Source organism: Mizuhopecten yessoensis, unplaced genomic scaffold (assembly GCF_002113885.1).
Source record: "Mizuhopecten yessoensis strain PY_sf001 unplaced genomic scaffold, ASM211388v2 scaffold6287, whole genome shotgun sequence".
Lineage (NCBI taxonomy): Eukaryota > Metazoa > Mollusca > Bivalvia > Pectinida > Pectinidae > Mizuhopecten > Mizuhopecten yessoensis.
The window spans coordinates 380,381-396,822 of record NW_018406474.1 but is presented as its reverse complement, the minus strand read 5'-3'; the positions used below and the strand labels follow the sequence as shown (position 1 = coordinate 396,822).

Below are 16,442 nucleotides of genomic sequence, written 5' to 3'. Positions count from 1 at the left end.
AAGAACACTACATCTGTACTGTGTTGTATCTATGAGCAAGATACTTTACTCCGCCTGTTCCAGTCTACTCAGCTGTAAATGAGAACGTGGTTGGGTAGTGCTAGAATTGTTGAATGCTAGCTGTGAGCGCCGAAATGGCAGCACTGGCTGTATGCTCCCCAGGGAGTTGAGAAAGATATTGGCTGGTTACAAAGACCCTATAACCACGGAGAATAATTTGGGAATCGCTTTGAGATGACCTACGAACTAGGTTGTGATAAAGCGGTATATAAGAACCTCAAATTATTATTATTTATTATTATACCAAGGGGCATTTCTGTATCCATTGATAAAAGGAACTGTGCAAAAAATTTTTTTTTTTTTCTAAATTGGTTTAAAAAAAATGATCATCTAGAAACTATAAATGCTGCCCTTCTCATTTTGAATACAAAGTCAGCATACCATATATGTACATAACTGTATTAGAAGTAGTCTTGCTCCAGCTCTATAAAATGAGTGGAATGACAGGTTCTCTGGATTATATGAAATTCAGACTTATTCAAAATTAGGAATTACATTGTTTTCTCTTTTCAACCCTATAAGAAACTACTAAAAAACATCCCAGAGAAGTTTCAGCAAATACATTAAAACCTGGATATAATGCCCCTTGTTGCATTTACCACTTCTTTTATCGCTAACATATTTCAATCACAGGTACTCAGTCTGTAAAAATGGTAGTTTTTAGTCCTGCTTAACGCTCAGCAATTTAGGAGTGGGACGACTGGTTTGCCCGTTGTCAGTATAATGTGACCAGGTGGGGTGTCCTGCTGGGCGTCTTCGGCAGTATGTTTCAGTGAGGTAGCACTATAAAGTCGGCATCAGTTCTGCGCTACCACAAGGAGACAAACACGAACATATCGCAGCCTCCCAAAATGACCATAGCTGTTGATAGGACGTTAAACATTACTAAACCAAACCAAACTAGCCTCGTCTGTCAATACACCTATAATATTATAGGTGTATTGACAGACGAGGCTAGTACATGTGTTTCAATGGCCCTTTTTTGCTTGTTTTCTTAAAAATTCTTTTAAAACATTTCCCTCAATCTATTACTAGACCCTTCCATAACATCAAAATTTCTTTGGACAAATGTTGGCAGTATAACAAGGTTTTACTGTATGTTTATATTAGGTGAAAAGTCAATACAGTTGTACTTTAAATCCATACAAAAAGCAAAGTATGCACTAAATTGCATCTGTCCTTACTGATATTCTGGAAAACTATAACAATAAGTCTTACATGTTTAAATTTTTACATAATTTAGTCTGCGCATATATTAATAAATTTACATTGTATATCAACACAATTAAAATTCAACAAAATTTACACAACTTTAATCTTATCAATTCAAAACTGGTTAACATATTAATCCTTAAAATCAGCATTCACAAGTATCACACACGATCTCCACTCACACACATGGTATTCACAACACGACTGGATTCCAACCGAATCATTTAAAGTTTGGATTTGGGTCCATCATCATCTTCATCATCAGGGTTAAAATCCTTCCATGTGAATGCTGGCAGTTTGTTGTGATCTGTAACATAAGTGACAGGACACATTAAGAGTAACAGTGATGTAGGATAACAGATTTAGATGGTCACCTCTTAGTTACATAAACTTCCTCTCTGAAGTGCTTCTTTGGATTTCTGAAGTGGGTCTGTGTTCGGAAATTTATTAAAAAAAATGTGGTAAACCTTCGGTGAATTCAGTTGGGTAGGAGGTTTGAACACATTCCTCCTCCCCCATGAAAACCATTATTGTTCCATATCAGCAACTTGACTGTTTGCTGTGATTTTCACCAATGTAAACTTTATGTATTATTCAAACTCTCTTCAAATCTATAGTGGCTATACCTTTGTGTGATGTGAACAGGACTGGCAATACTCATTTAGTTTTGTTCTATCTGACTGAAGGTTTACAGAACTTTGTACATCATGTGGAATCTACTATGTGTAAATATACTCTAGGGCTAAGGGGTAATTTCTATAAATATGTTGTTCTTACAGCACAAAGAACCAGCGAGCATAGTATCCACTTTACTCCCTTATGTTCATGAGGCCTGTCAGACTTACTACAGGAAAACTGCTGGTAAATCTACTGATCTGGGAATTTAAAGAAAATGTGGACTATCTGCCTGTAATATTGTGGTATTACTTACCCCTTATCTCATACTTTGTGTTGTGGAGACTTGCGGCACCATCGACTTTGACGGTTTCTCCGGAAATGAGGCTGGCGGCAGGTGACAGCAAGTAGCACACACATGACGACACCTAAAACATCAAGTCAGAACCAAATACACTCAATTTTAACCAAGCTCTAACCAATCTAATCAGTATTGGTAAAATAAAGCTGGTGACACAATTATTGTCATTTTCAAATTATATTTTTTCCATTTCACTAAATACTGGTAATTTATTCTTGCTTTTGTCTGATAGTATATAATGAAGCAGAATACCATTAACATCACAAAGCTGGCATACCTGTGGGCATTCTCAATACGATTGTATAGAGCGCTGCTTTCCTCCTCTTTGATGTTTTAATATATCATAGTCGTAAAACATTTCATGTTAAAATATTTATTGGACCAATCTACATTTTATAATTTCGTTACAACAGCTAGAAATTGATCATTATCACAGTGCAGGATACATTTACAAAATCAATATTAATATTCGCTGTCAAAATGGACCATATGCATTTGTACATGGTTACACAGATTTTCTTAAAATCAGACAAATTCATAAAGGTATGATGATTTGAAAGTAATTACATAAATAATGGCAGATTTTTTTTATTCTGATTTGATATTGCGGCGGAAAAGCACAGTTATCGCACATTGCTTAGGTATATATCCCTTGGTATTTGCCTCCAAATATGCTACACACAATACACAGGATACCTACCTCCTCCGGAGTCCCAAGTCGCTTCACAGGTACAACATCTAACATGTGATGAAATATCTTACTATCTCCGTAATTAGCTGCTGCAGTCTCGGAGTAAATGAAACTTCCCTGTATAAAATTAAGTTTAGTGTTAGATGATAATTTCGAGTGTAGAAGTCTATGACAAATAAACGGTCTATGAAGTCAAAGTTTGTTAAGGTAATAGGATTGTGTCGCCATTTCTCAGTAGAATTTCTTCTAATTTTGTAGTTATATTGCTTGGAAGTAAACAAATTTTCTGCCACAAAAAAAATATAGGTTGTGAGAATTTTAAGGATTTTAAATGGAAATTTACGTAAAAAGGAGTGAATTTTGTAAAAAAAAAAATGAAACACAATTTTTTCCAATATAATGTCAATAAACATGATACTGACATAGATTAGTATTGCATTAATATATATCAATTTCATAAATACTGAAATTGTGTAAAATGAATTATCTATAAACGATTAAAAATTGACATTTTATAATAAAACCATATACACATAGTAATTGCATGAAAGAGTTATCGTTATTGAAAAACTTCACAGTAGTGTAATAGGTAGCCGGTTTCCTGAAGTACAGAAAAATGGACACATGTGACTCATTGATTAAAAAACAACTGAATTAATGCCTAGATTGCTTTGAAATACTTTATATTGAAAGAACATACTGTTCTGTCAATAAGGTCAATAATAAACATACAATATTCATCAGTTTAATATTAAACATTAGAATATGCGGAGATTGTGATACTGTCTCCCTATATTGGGTTTTCAACTAGGCATGTACTTCCTATTTCCGTTTAGCAATACACTCCTACGACCTTAATCTGGTAAATTTTATTAACTCTTTCACCCCTGAAATTATATAATGAACTATTCCAAGTTTTAAATTGGAAGATTTCAAATGTGTCTTCAGGGGTGAATGAGTTAATAAGTGTGTTGGGAATTAAGTTGACCGAGTTTCAATGGTGCCAACACCAAACCTGTGACACTATGATAGACAGATGTCTGGTGTGGTTCAATGAATCACTGGAGATGAACCAATATGGATACTATCTGTTGAGATATCTCACTGGCCTGACATTAGAAGCAGGCTAGGTATACATATAATGGTGCTTAATTGTGAGTCTAACTTACAAAACCAGCACATGAAAAATACCAGCGAATGGGATGTAGAATTATTTTTTCAATCAGAATCGCGAAAGTTAAAATCATTTGAAATAAGATAACCTAAAAATTATCATTTGTAAACAAAATGCTGAATAGATGGACATTCAACATTTCAGAATGAACAAAGTACCAAAATTTGAGATGAAGATCAAAGCCAGGAACAGGACAATTGCATGAACTCTTAACAGTGCCACAGCGTTCACCCTAACTCTTAACCGTGCCACTGTGTTCACCCTAACTCTTACCGGTGCAACAGAGTTCACCCTAACTCTTACTGGTGCCACAGAGTTCACCATAACTCTTACCGGTACCACAGCATTCACCCTAACTCTTACCAGTGCCACAGCGTTCACCCTAACTCTTACCGGTGCCACAACTTTCACCCTAACTCTTACCGGTGCCACAGCGTTCACTCTAACTCTTACTGGTGCCACAGAGTTCACCCTAACTCTTACCGGTGCCACAGAGTTCACCCTAACTCTTACTGGTGCCACAGCGTTCACCCTAACTCTTACCGGTGCCACAGCGTTCACCCTAACTCTTACCCATGCCACAGCATTCACTCTAACTCTGACTGGTGCCACAGAGTTCACCCTAACTCTTACCGGTGCCACAGAGTTCACCCTAACTCTTACTGGTGCCAGAGCGTTCACCCTTACTCTTACCGGTGCCACAGCGTTCACCCTAACTCTTACCCGTGCCACAGCATTCACCCTAACTCTTACTGGTGCCACAGCATTCACTCTAACTCTTACTGGTGCCACAGAGTTCACCCTAACTCTTACCGGTGCCACAGCGTTCACCCTAACTCTTACCCGTGCCACAGCATTCACCCTAACTCTTACTGGTGCCACAGCGTTCACCCTAACTCTTACCAGTGCCACAGCATTCACCCTAACTCTTACCCGTGCCACAGCATTCACCCTAACTCTTACTGGTGCCACAGAGTTCACCCTAACTCTTACCGATGCCACAGAGTTCACCATAACTCTTACCGGTGCCACAGCGTTCACCCTAACTCTTACCGGTGCCACAGAGTTCACCCTTACTCCATCTGGTGCCCACTCAATAGCCAGAGTCTTGGTCAAGTTGTCCACACCAGCCCGGGCAGCTCCAGTGTGACTAAAAGAAGTGGAAATAAATGTCATTATAACTGCCACCAACTAAACCTAGCTTTCACTTGTTTCTACAAAAATACATTGCTAAGGCAGTGTGGATATTCTGTAAGAAATTAACCAACTTCACCAAATTACTGCAAATATCAGCACCATTTCAACTTCATCAATGATCCTTGGTAAATGTTGTGGCCATCAATTATTAATAATAATAATAATCAACATTTGATATAGCGCCCTATCTAGCTAACATAAGCCACTCTAAAGTGCTTTACAGTACATATATATACAATTAATACAATTAGCATAATTATAATTTAATCAATACAATTTTGAGGAATTCGCAGGAGCTGCCTTATCAGGCGCTAACTACTAGTCCTATGCCACCTGGCTAATATCTCCCTATGTGAGTATGCCTGCGTGTGTGCTGGAGATGTATTGAGTTATGTTTTGTAGTAGGACCGTGCTTCCAACGGCATCTTTTATAGTGCCACCTCACTTAAATACCACAGCACAGATACTGCAGCATCCACCCCAGACCATTTTATACTCCACCTGAGTTGTTGGAGTTGTGTGGGCAGGAGAAAAACACGTTCTCTGATATTCCATGTGTGTGACAACTTCATGGATCGAACCCCGGCCGCCTGCATGTAAAGCCGAAGTGGTAACCACTCGACCAATCCGTCCATTATCAATTTTGGTGAAGAAAACATAAGGAACTGGTTTTACTCAACAAATCTACAAACACATTGTAGGTCAAGTAAACCATCACTGTAGTCACTGATATTGTTTGGGGTATTTTAGATTGATTGATCAATACTTTTGGAAGCCTTCTATATGTCTGCTATAATGTTGAAACAAATCTGTTAGGATTATGACACTACATACCTCATGGTGGGGAAACCCTTCCACATGTCTGATATGATGTTGCCACCAATATGTTCGGATTATGACACTACATACCTCATGGAGGTGAATCTCTTCCACATGTTTGCTATGATGTTGAAACAAATCTGTTAGGATTATCACACTACATACCTCATGGTGGGGAATCCCTTCCACATGTCTGATATGATGTTGACACCAATATGTAAGGATTATGACACTACATACCTCATAGAGGGGAAGCCCTTCCACATGTCTGATATGATGTCGCCACCAATATGTTAGGATTATGACACTACATACCTCATGGAGGGGAAACTCTTCCACATGTTTGCTATGATGTTGACACAAATCTGTTAGGATTATGACACTATACATACCTCATGGTGGGGAAACCCTTCCACATGTCTGATATGATGTTGACGCCAATATGTTAGGATTATGACACTATTCCACATGTCTGATATGATGTTGACACCAATATATTTGGATTATGACACTACATACCTCATGGAGGGGAAACCCTTACACCTGTCTGATATGATGTTGACACCAATATATTTGGATTATGACACTACATACCTCATGGAGGGGAAGCCCTTCCACAGGTCTGATATGATGTTGACACCAATATGTAAGGATTATGACACTACATACCTCATGGAGGGGAAACCCTTACACCTGTCTGATATGATGTTGACACCAATATATTAGGATTATGACACTACATACCTCACGGTGGGGAAACCCTTCCACATGTCTGATATGATGTTGACACCAATATATTAGGATTATGACACTACATACCTCATGGAGGGGAAACCCTTCCACATGTCTGATATGATGTTGACACCAATATGTTAGGATTATGACACTATACATACCTCATGGAGGGGAAACCCTTCCACATGTCTGAAATGATGTTGACACCAATATGTTAGGATTATGACACTACATATCTCATGGGGGGGAAACCCTTCCACATGTCTGATATGATGTTGACGCCAATATGTTAGGATTATGACACTACATATCTCATGGGGGGGAAACCCTTCCACATGTCTGATATGATGTTGAGACCAATATGTTAGGATTATGACACTACATACCTCATGGAGGGGAAACCCTTCCACATGTCTGCTATAATGTTGACACCAATATGTTAGGATTATGACACTACATACCTCATGGAGGGGAAACCCTTCCACATGTCTGCTATAATGTTGCCACCAATATGTTAGGATTATGACGCTACATACCTCATGGTGGGGAAACCCTTCCACATGTCTGCTATGATGTTAACTATTACTCCACCATTCTGTTCCATCCACTGGTTGTACACTGGAAACAACATAATATTCCCAGGAACAAATTAAAAAATATCAGACAGAGTCCCACAATCAGGACAGGACAATGAACTAGTTACAATCTATGCTGACAACAGACAGGATTCACACATTTATCAGTACCAGGTAGCTTCTTAACAAGACTCCTTCTGATATATACATCTGGAGGAAAAGTACAGCTATGACAGATATTTTACAAACAAAGTTTTGACAAAATTATTCAATGGTTTGGTTTGGTTAAGTAAAGTTAGCGTCCCATCAACAGCTGTCATGTAACAGTGACCTTGTGTAAATTGTGCAGCCATTAACGTCCTATCAACAGCTGTCATGTAACAGTGACCTTGTGTAAATTGTGCAGCCATTAACGTCCTATCAACAGCTGTCATGTAACAGTGACCTTGTGTAAATTGTGCAGCCATTAACGTCCTATCAACAGCTGTCATGTAACAGTGACCTTGTGTAAATTGTGCAGCCATTAACGTCCTATCAACAGCTGTCATGTAACAGTGACCTTGTGTAAATTGTGCAGCCATTAACGTCCTATCAACAGCTGTCATGTAACAGTGACCTTGTGTAAATTGTGCAGCCATTAACGTCCTATCAACAGCTGTCATGTAACAGTGACCTTGTGTAAATTGTGCAGCCATTAACGTCCTATCAACAGCTGTCATGTAACAGTGACCTTGTGTAAATTGTGCAGCCATTAACGTCCTATCAACAGCTGTCATGTAACAGTGACCTTGTGTAAATTGTGCAGCCATTAACGTCCTATCAACAGCTGTCATGTAACAGTGACCTTGTGTAAATTGTGCAGCCATTAACGTCCTATCAACAGCTGTCATGTAACAGTGACCTTGTGTAAATTGTGCAGCCATTAACGTCCTATCAACAGCTGTCATGTAACAGTGACCTTGTGTAAATTGTGCAGCCATTAACGTCCTATCAACAGCTGTCATGTAACAGTGACCTTGTGTAAATTGTGCAGCCATTAACGTCCTATCAACAGCTGTCATGTAACAGTGACCTTGTGTAAATTGTGCAGCCATTAACGTCCTATCAACAGCTGTCATGTAACAGTGACCTTGTGTAAATTGTGCAGCCATTAACGTCCTATCAACAGCTGTCATGTAACAGTGACCTTGTGTAAATTGTGCAGCCATTAACGTCCTATCAACAGCTGTCATGTAACAGTGACCTTGTGTAAATTGTGCAGCCATTAACGTCCTATCAACAGCTGTCATGTAACAGTGACCTTGTGTAAATTGTGCAGCCATTAACGTCCTATCAACAGCTGTCATGTAACAGTGACCTTGTGTAAATTGTGCAGCCATTAACGTCCTATCAACAGCTGTCATGTAACAGTGACCTTGTGTAAATTGTGCAGCCATTAACGTCCTATCAACAGCTGTCATGTAACAGTGACCTTGTGTAAATTGTGCAGCCATTAACGTCCTATCAACAGCTGTCATGTAACAGTGACCTTGTGTAAATTGTGCAGCCATTAACGTCCTATCAACAGCTGTCATGTAACAGTGACCTTGTGTAAATTGTGCAGCCATTAACGTCCTATCAACAGCTGTCATGTAACAGTGACCTTGTGTAAATTGTGCAGCCATTAACGTCCTATCAACAGCTGTCATGTAACAGTGACCTTGTGTAAATTGTGCAGCCATTAACGTCCTATCAACAGCTGTCATGTAACAGTGACCTTGTGTAAATTGTGCAGCCATTAACGTCCTATCAACAGCTGTCATGTAACAGTGACCTTGTGTAAATTGTGCAGCCATTAACGTCCTATCAACAGCTGTCATGTAACAGTGACCTTGTGTAAATTGTGCAGCCATTAACGTCCTATCAACAGCTGTCATGTAACAGTGACCTTGTGTAAATTGTGCAGCCATTAACGTCCTATCAACAGCTGTCATGTAACAGTGACCTTGTGTAAATTGTGCAGCCATTAACGTCCTATCAACAGCTGTCATGTAACAGTGACCTTGTGTAAATTGTGCAGCCATTAACGTCCTATCAACAGCTGTCATGTAACAGTGACCTTGTGTAAATTGTGCAGCCATTAACGTCCTATCAACAGCTGTCATGTAACAGTGACCTTGTGTAAATTGTGCAGCCATTAACGTCCTATCAACAGCTGTCATGTAACAGTGACCTTGTGTAAATTGTGCAGCCATTAACGTCCTATCAACAGCTGTCATGTAACAGTGACCTTGTGTAAATTGTGCAGCCATTAACGTCCTATCAACAGCTGTCATGTAACAGTGACCTTGTGTAAATTGTGCAGCCATTAACGTCCTATCAACAGCTGTCATGTAACAGTGACCTTGTGTAAATTGTGCAGCCATTAACGTCCTATCAACAGCTGTCATGTAACAGTGACCTTGTGTAAATTGTGCAGCCATTAACGTCCTATCAACAGCTGTCATGTAACAGTGACCTTGTGTAAATTGTGCAGCCATTAACGTCCTATCAACAGCTGTCATGTAACAGTGACCTTGTGTAAATTGTGCAGCCATTAACGTCCTATCAACAGCTGTCATGTAACAGTGACCTTGTGTAAATTGTGCAGCCATTAACGTCCTATCAACAGCTGTCATGTAACAGTGACCTTGTGTAAATTGTGCAGCCATTAACGTCCTATCAACAGCTGTCATGTAACAGTGACCTTGTGTAAATTGTGCAGCCATTAACGTCCTATCAACAGCTGTCATGTAACAGTGACCTTGTGTAAATTGTGCAGCCATTAACGTCCTATCAACAGCTGTCATGTAACAGTGACCTTGTGTAAATTGTGCAGCCATTAACGTCCTATCAACAGCTGTCATGTAACAGTGACTTTGTGTAAATTGTGCAGCCATTAACGTCCTATCAACAGCGTCATGTAACAGTGACTTTGTGTAAATTGTGCAGCCATTAACGTCCTATCTATAGACTGTAAGTTTGTTAAGATTGTTACAATAAGTCAAACTTTTGACAGAGTCACTGCAGTCTGTTGTCTAAAAGTTACTACAGTGCATAGGCAGTCTTCCTTTCCTATTGAATAACAAATATAAATGTAGTAAATTTTTTACTTTTGTTTGTTTCAAAAGTTCATTTTTCTACTCAAAGCCTGAAAAGTCTTTTTCACTAAAAGTGTTATTTTGTGTATATCGCTGTTTGCTTAAATATGAGCCAAAAATTTATCTATTTTTTTTAAAACATTTAAAAAGGAGTCTTGTATATACCTTTAGGTATAATATCATAAGAATTTTAATTTTTACCAAAATGTAAATAACTCAGAGGAAATCACTTGACAAGGGTACTACTTTACATACACATAATATAAACGCATATAATGTATTTTTCAACAAAATATTTGGAAAGATACCAATAACAGAAAAAGGCAATAGTGATATTATCCCTATATCAAAAATGTTGCAATGGCATTTTCCTCTATAACAATTGAAGCATGCAATACTTAATCATTACCACAATAGCCAAACTTATTGATTGCATATAAATAATTTGTGTAGAAAACACTGACACTCACCCTCCCTACACACGATGAATGTCTCTGTGAGATTTGTGTAGATATACCTGACACTCACCCTCCCTACACACGATGAATGTCCCTGTGAGATTTGTGTAGATATACCTGACACTCACCCTTCCAACACACGATGAATGTCCCTGTGAGATTTGTGTAGATATACCTGACACTCACCCTCCCTACACACAATGAATGTCCCTGTGAGATTTGTGTAGATTAATAGAATCTTTCGCCACTGGTTGTGTAAGATAGAGAAATCTCAACCCGAGGACTAAGATTTTTTGTCCAGAACGAGGCTTGCCGAGTTCTGGACAAAAATCTTAGTCCGAGGGTTGAGATTTCTCTATCTTACGCAACCAGTAGCGATTGATTATTTTTCTCCCATATCTAACAATATTTTAATGTGAAATAAAGGTAAACATGGACCCAAAACACATACAGGCAATTTGTTGATGGATTGTTGACGTGACGTCAATATATTGTTGAAGTGACGTCACGCCATTGTTATGAAAAGGGGAATCCCCCCGTCTCAACCCTAGGGCGGAGACAGATAAATCTAGTACCGGCAAAACGGGAGATAAATCTGTCAGGTGTGGGAGAAATACCTGACACTCACCCTCCCAACACACGATGAATGTCCCTGTGAGATTTGTGTAGTTATACCTGACACTCACCCTCCCTACACAATGAATGTCCCTGTGATATTTGTGTAGATATATCCGACACTCACTCTCCCTACAGGCGATGAATGTCCCTGTGAGATTTGTGTAGATATACCCAACACTCACCATTCCTACACACGATGAATGTCCCTGTGAGATTTGTGTAGATATACCTGACACTCACCTTCCCTACACACGATGAATGTTCCTGTGAGATTTGTGTAGATATACCTGACACTCACCCTCCCTACACATGTTGAATGTCCCTGTGATATTTGTGTAGATATATCCGACACTCACCCTCCCAACACACGATGAATGTCCCTGTGAGGTTTGTGTAGATATACCTGACACTCACCCTCCCTACACACGATGAATGTCCCTGTGAGATTTGTGTAGATATACCTGAAACTCACCCTCCCAACACACGATGAATGTCCCTGTGAGATTTGTGTTGATATACCTGACACTCACCCTCCCTACACGATGAACGTCCCAGTGAGATTTGTGTAGATATACCTGACACTCACCCTCCCTACACACGATGAATGTCCCTGTGAGATTTGTGTAGATATACCCGACACTCACCCTCCCTACACACGATGAACGTCCCTGTGAGATTTGTGTAGATATACCCGACACTCACCCTCCCTACACACGATGAATGTCCCTGTGAGGTTTGTGTAGATATACCTGACACTCACTCTCCCTACACATGATGAATGTCCCTGTGATATTTGTGTAGATATACCCGACACTCACCCTCCCTACACATGTTGAATGTCCCTGTGATATGTGTGTAGATATACCTGACACTCACCTTCCCTACACACGATGAATGTCCCTGTGAGGTTTGTGTCTATGACAGCATTCCAGCCCTTCACTGATATATTGCTGGCCGGGGATGGAAACTGACCACCGCCATTGTTGACCACGTAGTCTATTTTCCCGAACTGCTTCAAGGTACTAGAGATGAGGTCTTTTACCTGAAATCAGAGATATAGATCATTGTAGAGATATATAAGTACACTCTACCATTGTCTGTAGTGAATAATAAGCCAATGTCATATTTTTACTCAACATTTTGTCAGGTAAAATGTCCATTACAACATCAGAATCGTAAAATTGACTAAACTTTGTGGCATTGTGACAAAAACTGAACACAAATGACTAAAAGTCAAAATTGTGACATTGAAGGCATAAAAGTCCTGTACATTTTGTAATTGTCAGGTTATATGATAAAATGGATATAAAATGTGTCTATTGAGATTGATGAAACTTTTGATCAGCAACACCTTGCTAATATAATAGATACCAGGTACATATATAATACAATTCAAAACTCATCTACCAAAAATAAGAACCTATATTCATTAGCATCAACAGGGAAGAGTTCCTATATATGCTCATGATCAGCTAACAATGCATGTTTGTTCACTCACATTATCTTCTTTCCTGATGTTACACTGCATGTGAGCTAGGTTTGTGGGTTTATTTGGGACGACTGTAGACCTCATTTCTTCAGCAGCTTTCTGTATCCTCTCAATGTTCCTCGAAGCTATCATAACCTTACATCCTACAATACAACAGTATTATCATAGTACACTCCCACAGAACATAAATATTGCTGTTGAATTGTGGAAGAAGAAAGAATCTGCCCTACTCGTTTATCTCTCTCAGTGCATTGACCACTTAAAACACCAGGCAGAGTTCTGCTTGTTTCGTCTTTTTGTAAATGCTGTGGCTACATAACTACACAGGTATTTGTGTATGGTAATTAAGCAGGTTGGGAATATTTTCACAGTTGAGAGGATGTACTGAAACTCTATTGTATCATTTCAAGTCAGAGGATGAAAAACCTTTTTAACTCAGACACATTTGTGTACATTGATCATGATGTAGAGATAAACTGACCATGTTCTTCATTTAAAAATACCTCTAAATCTAAACGAAGTCATATCGGCATTCACTGACTAAGATATGTAGGCTATCAACTACATTCGGAATCAAAACTTTTAAAAACATGTTGTCTAATTTGCAGTCTACTTCACTTTTAGAATGCACAGAACTTTTTTTTCTGACTAATGGATAATGAATTGTAATTGATGACAAGAAGCACAGTTGGTATGGTGAGAGGATATCCCAACCTGTTCATAGTTTTAATTTATTTACTGTCTGCACCTCCACACACAGGGACATGAAATTAGGACAGAGACAACCCAATTAATAAAAAGTTAAAGGAGAAAGTCCAGAAAGATGAAGATGATATATTAGACTAGTACAGAGTATGCAGTGATTTTTTAAAGGGTATTTGCATACTTGCCAACTATTTGAAATTTCCATGGGATGAGATTATGTGCACTCAGAATTAAGAAAGCATAAATAATATGTGTTTATATGTACACCCTAGGGAAAAAGTAGTTCTTTCAAATGGCACTTCTCTCCCTGGAAAATTTCTACAGCATTTTCCCAAAATAAATGCAAAAATCACTTTTTTTTTTACAAATTGTTCATCATGCTTTTGATTTTTGATATTGTCCTAAAGAGACTCAGCCTCACAGCTGGCCCATGTGTAAAAGAGACAAAAATCACTGGTATGTTTAACTTTGGACCTATAGCTATATGAACTGAAGTGTATTAGAAAGTATTATTAGACGTATTGATCTAATATTACTCTCTTCACATAAGGATGGTTCAAGCATACGTACTACACAAATTATCAGGTCCCTGTGTTTCAATGGTGGCGACTATTTCACTAGAATAAGATGTGATTCTAACATGGTTTAATTTACAGTAGTAGATCTTGAATGAGTTAAACAGGATACAATAAAAGTATCCAATCTCCTTTGAATGAATGCACAAATATGGACTCCGTAATGACGGTTGGACTATGGTTATCCAGTAGCCCGAATTTCCTCTAGCCCTGACACCAGACTTAAACATTTTAAGAGACATTTGTCAAAATGTCCAAGTCTGGTACAGACGTGTATTTGTCAACCTGTCTAAGTCTGGTGTCAGGGCCAGAGGAAACTTGGACTAATTATCCAGCTGTTTTCGGATTCGTGCAATCACAATGTACTTTGTACTTTAGTAAAGTTTTACAGACAGAAATCGACACAACCAAGCTAATTTATCTCAAAAAAGAATATTTACCTAAATGCAGAAGTTCTTGTGTTATTGCTTTTCCAATACCAGTTCCACCTCCCGTTACTATAGCAACTTTTCCCTTGAAAAGACTTTTGCGAAAAACACTCGATACTTTCACGGCGGCCGCCATTTTGGACAGAAAAGATGATCACATGATCAAGGACAGTCTAAATAGCAAATATGACCGGACAACACACATCTAAATTACAATTATTTTGATTTAACATGTTTAAGACGCGTAATCATATCACTCAAATTTATTGATGTAATATTTATGCACACATCACATATCTATGTGGGTAAATGGTATCTTAATGGTTGAAGAAATAAGATATAAGCAATAATTAGCTTAAAAATTGCACCGGATATTAAAGCACACTGACTTTTGTCACACACACAGGTTCCTTTTGTTTTTTAAGGTATTTAACCTTTTAAAACACAAAACATACTTCACGTATTATTCAAATATAAAAAAAACTAAGTTTGCAAATATATTCTATCAGTGGTATGAAGACAAAGGAATTTATATCTTGCCAAAACCACGGAATTAAAACTTGAGTGGCGGCAAAGAATTTTGTATAAGGGCAGGTGCGTACAACCAATAAACTTGCAAATTTCAAAATTTAGAGACGTAATGGTTCACATCAAGTTAAATATTTAGAGACGTACTGGTTCACATCAAGTTAAATATTTAGAGACGTACTGGTTCACATCAAGTTAAATATTTAGCATAGTTTGTATGAATCGTACTATTTACTCAAAAAAGATAAGTGTGTCCACCAAGTTTACCGCAAATCTCGGGGACTACCAAACCTCGGGGACTACCAAATCTCGGGGACTACCAAACCTCGGGGACTACCAAATCTCGGGGACTACCAAACCTCGGGGACTACCAAATCTCGGGGACTACCAAACCTCGGGGACTACCAAACCTCGGGGACTACCAAATCTCGGGGACTACCAAATCTCGGGGACTACCAAACCTCGGGGACTACCAAACCTCGGGGACTACCAAACCTCGGGGACTACCAAATCTCGGGGACTACCAAACCTCGGGGACTACCAAATCTCGTATCTTGAAAGATGAACGCAGCTACAACAGGTGATTGCACCTTCAGGTTTAACCATTAATATCTGATTATATTAAGAAAACAAACTGGACATGCAGTAACTTGCATCTAAATATCATCTACAATGCAAAGCTACAACCTCATTTCATGAAGGGTGCTACATGTCAGTATTGAGAGACTCCTACTATCAGCACGGATGTACATTTCAACATCCTGATGGTTTCGGTGGAAGGCTACTCCGGACAAATGGCAAACTGAGAGCAGCTGAATTGGATCCTTTTCAGAGAGAGTAAAATCTATATCAGGTCAATGATTTAAAGAAAAAGCAGTTTGAATTTAAAAAAATGAAAACACAATACTGTTTCTTGTCCATAATGTTTAAACCACTTCAACGGTTTGCATGATACGTACGTAAATGTACTTTTGTCTGCAGACAAACCTGTATACACTATTATATTTCCTGCTTACACAAAAGAAACTAGCCTTGCTTAATAACCAAGGAAATCCTACATATACAGTAACTTTTCGAAAGACG

At 38.6% G+C, this 16,442-nt stretch overlaps 1 protein-coding gene across 1 annotated transcript; it reads right to left on the bottom strand.

Annotated features, from left to right (window-relative positions):
- Positions 1 to 1,027: 1,027 nt before the first annotated feature.
- Positions 1,028 to 14,977, bottom strand: LOC110451907 (peroxisomal trans-2-enoyl-CoA reductase-like). The gene is made up of 8 exons (XM_021500130.1): positions 14,844 to 14,977; positions 13,133 to 13,266; positions 12,511 to 12,676; positions 7,401 to 7,482; positions 5,167 to 5,263; positions 2,949 to 3,056; positions 2,204 to 2,315; positions 1,028 to 1,579 (listed from the first exon to the last, which is right to left on the bottom strand). The coding sequence occupies exons 1-8, from the start codon at positions 14,965 to 14,967 to the stop codon at positions 1,497 to 1,499; spliced, it is 906 nt and encodes a 301-aa protein (XP_021355805.1). The 5' UTR covers positions 14,968 to 14,977; the 3' UTR covers positions 1,028 to 1,496.
- Positions 14,978 to 16,442: the final 1,465 nt, after the last annotated feature.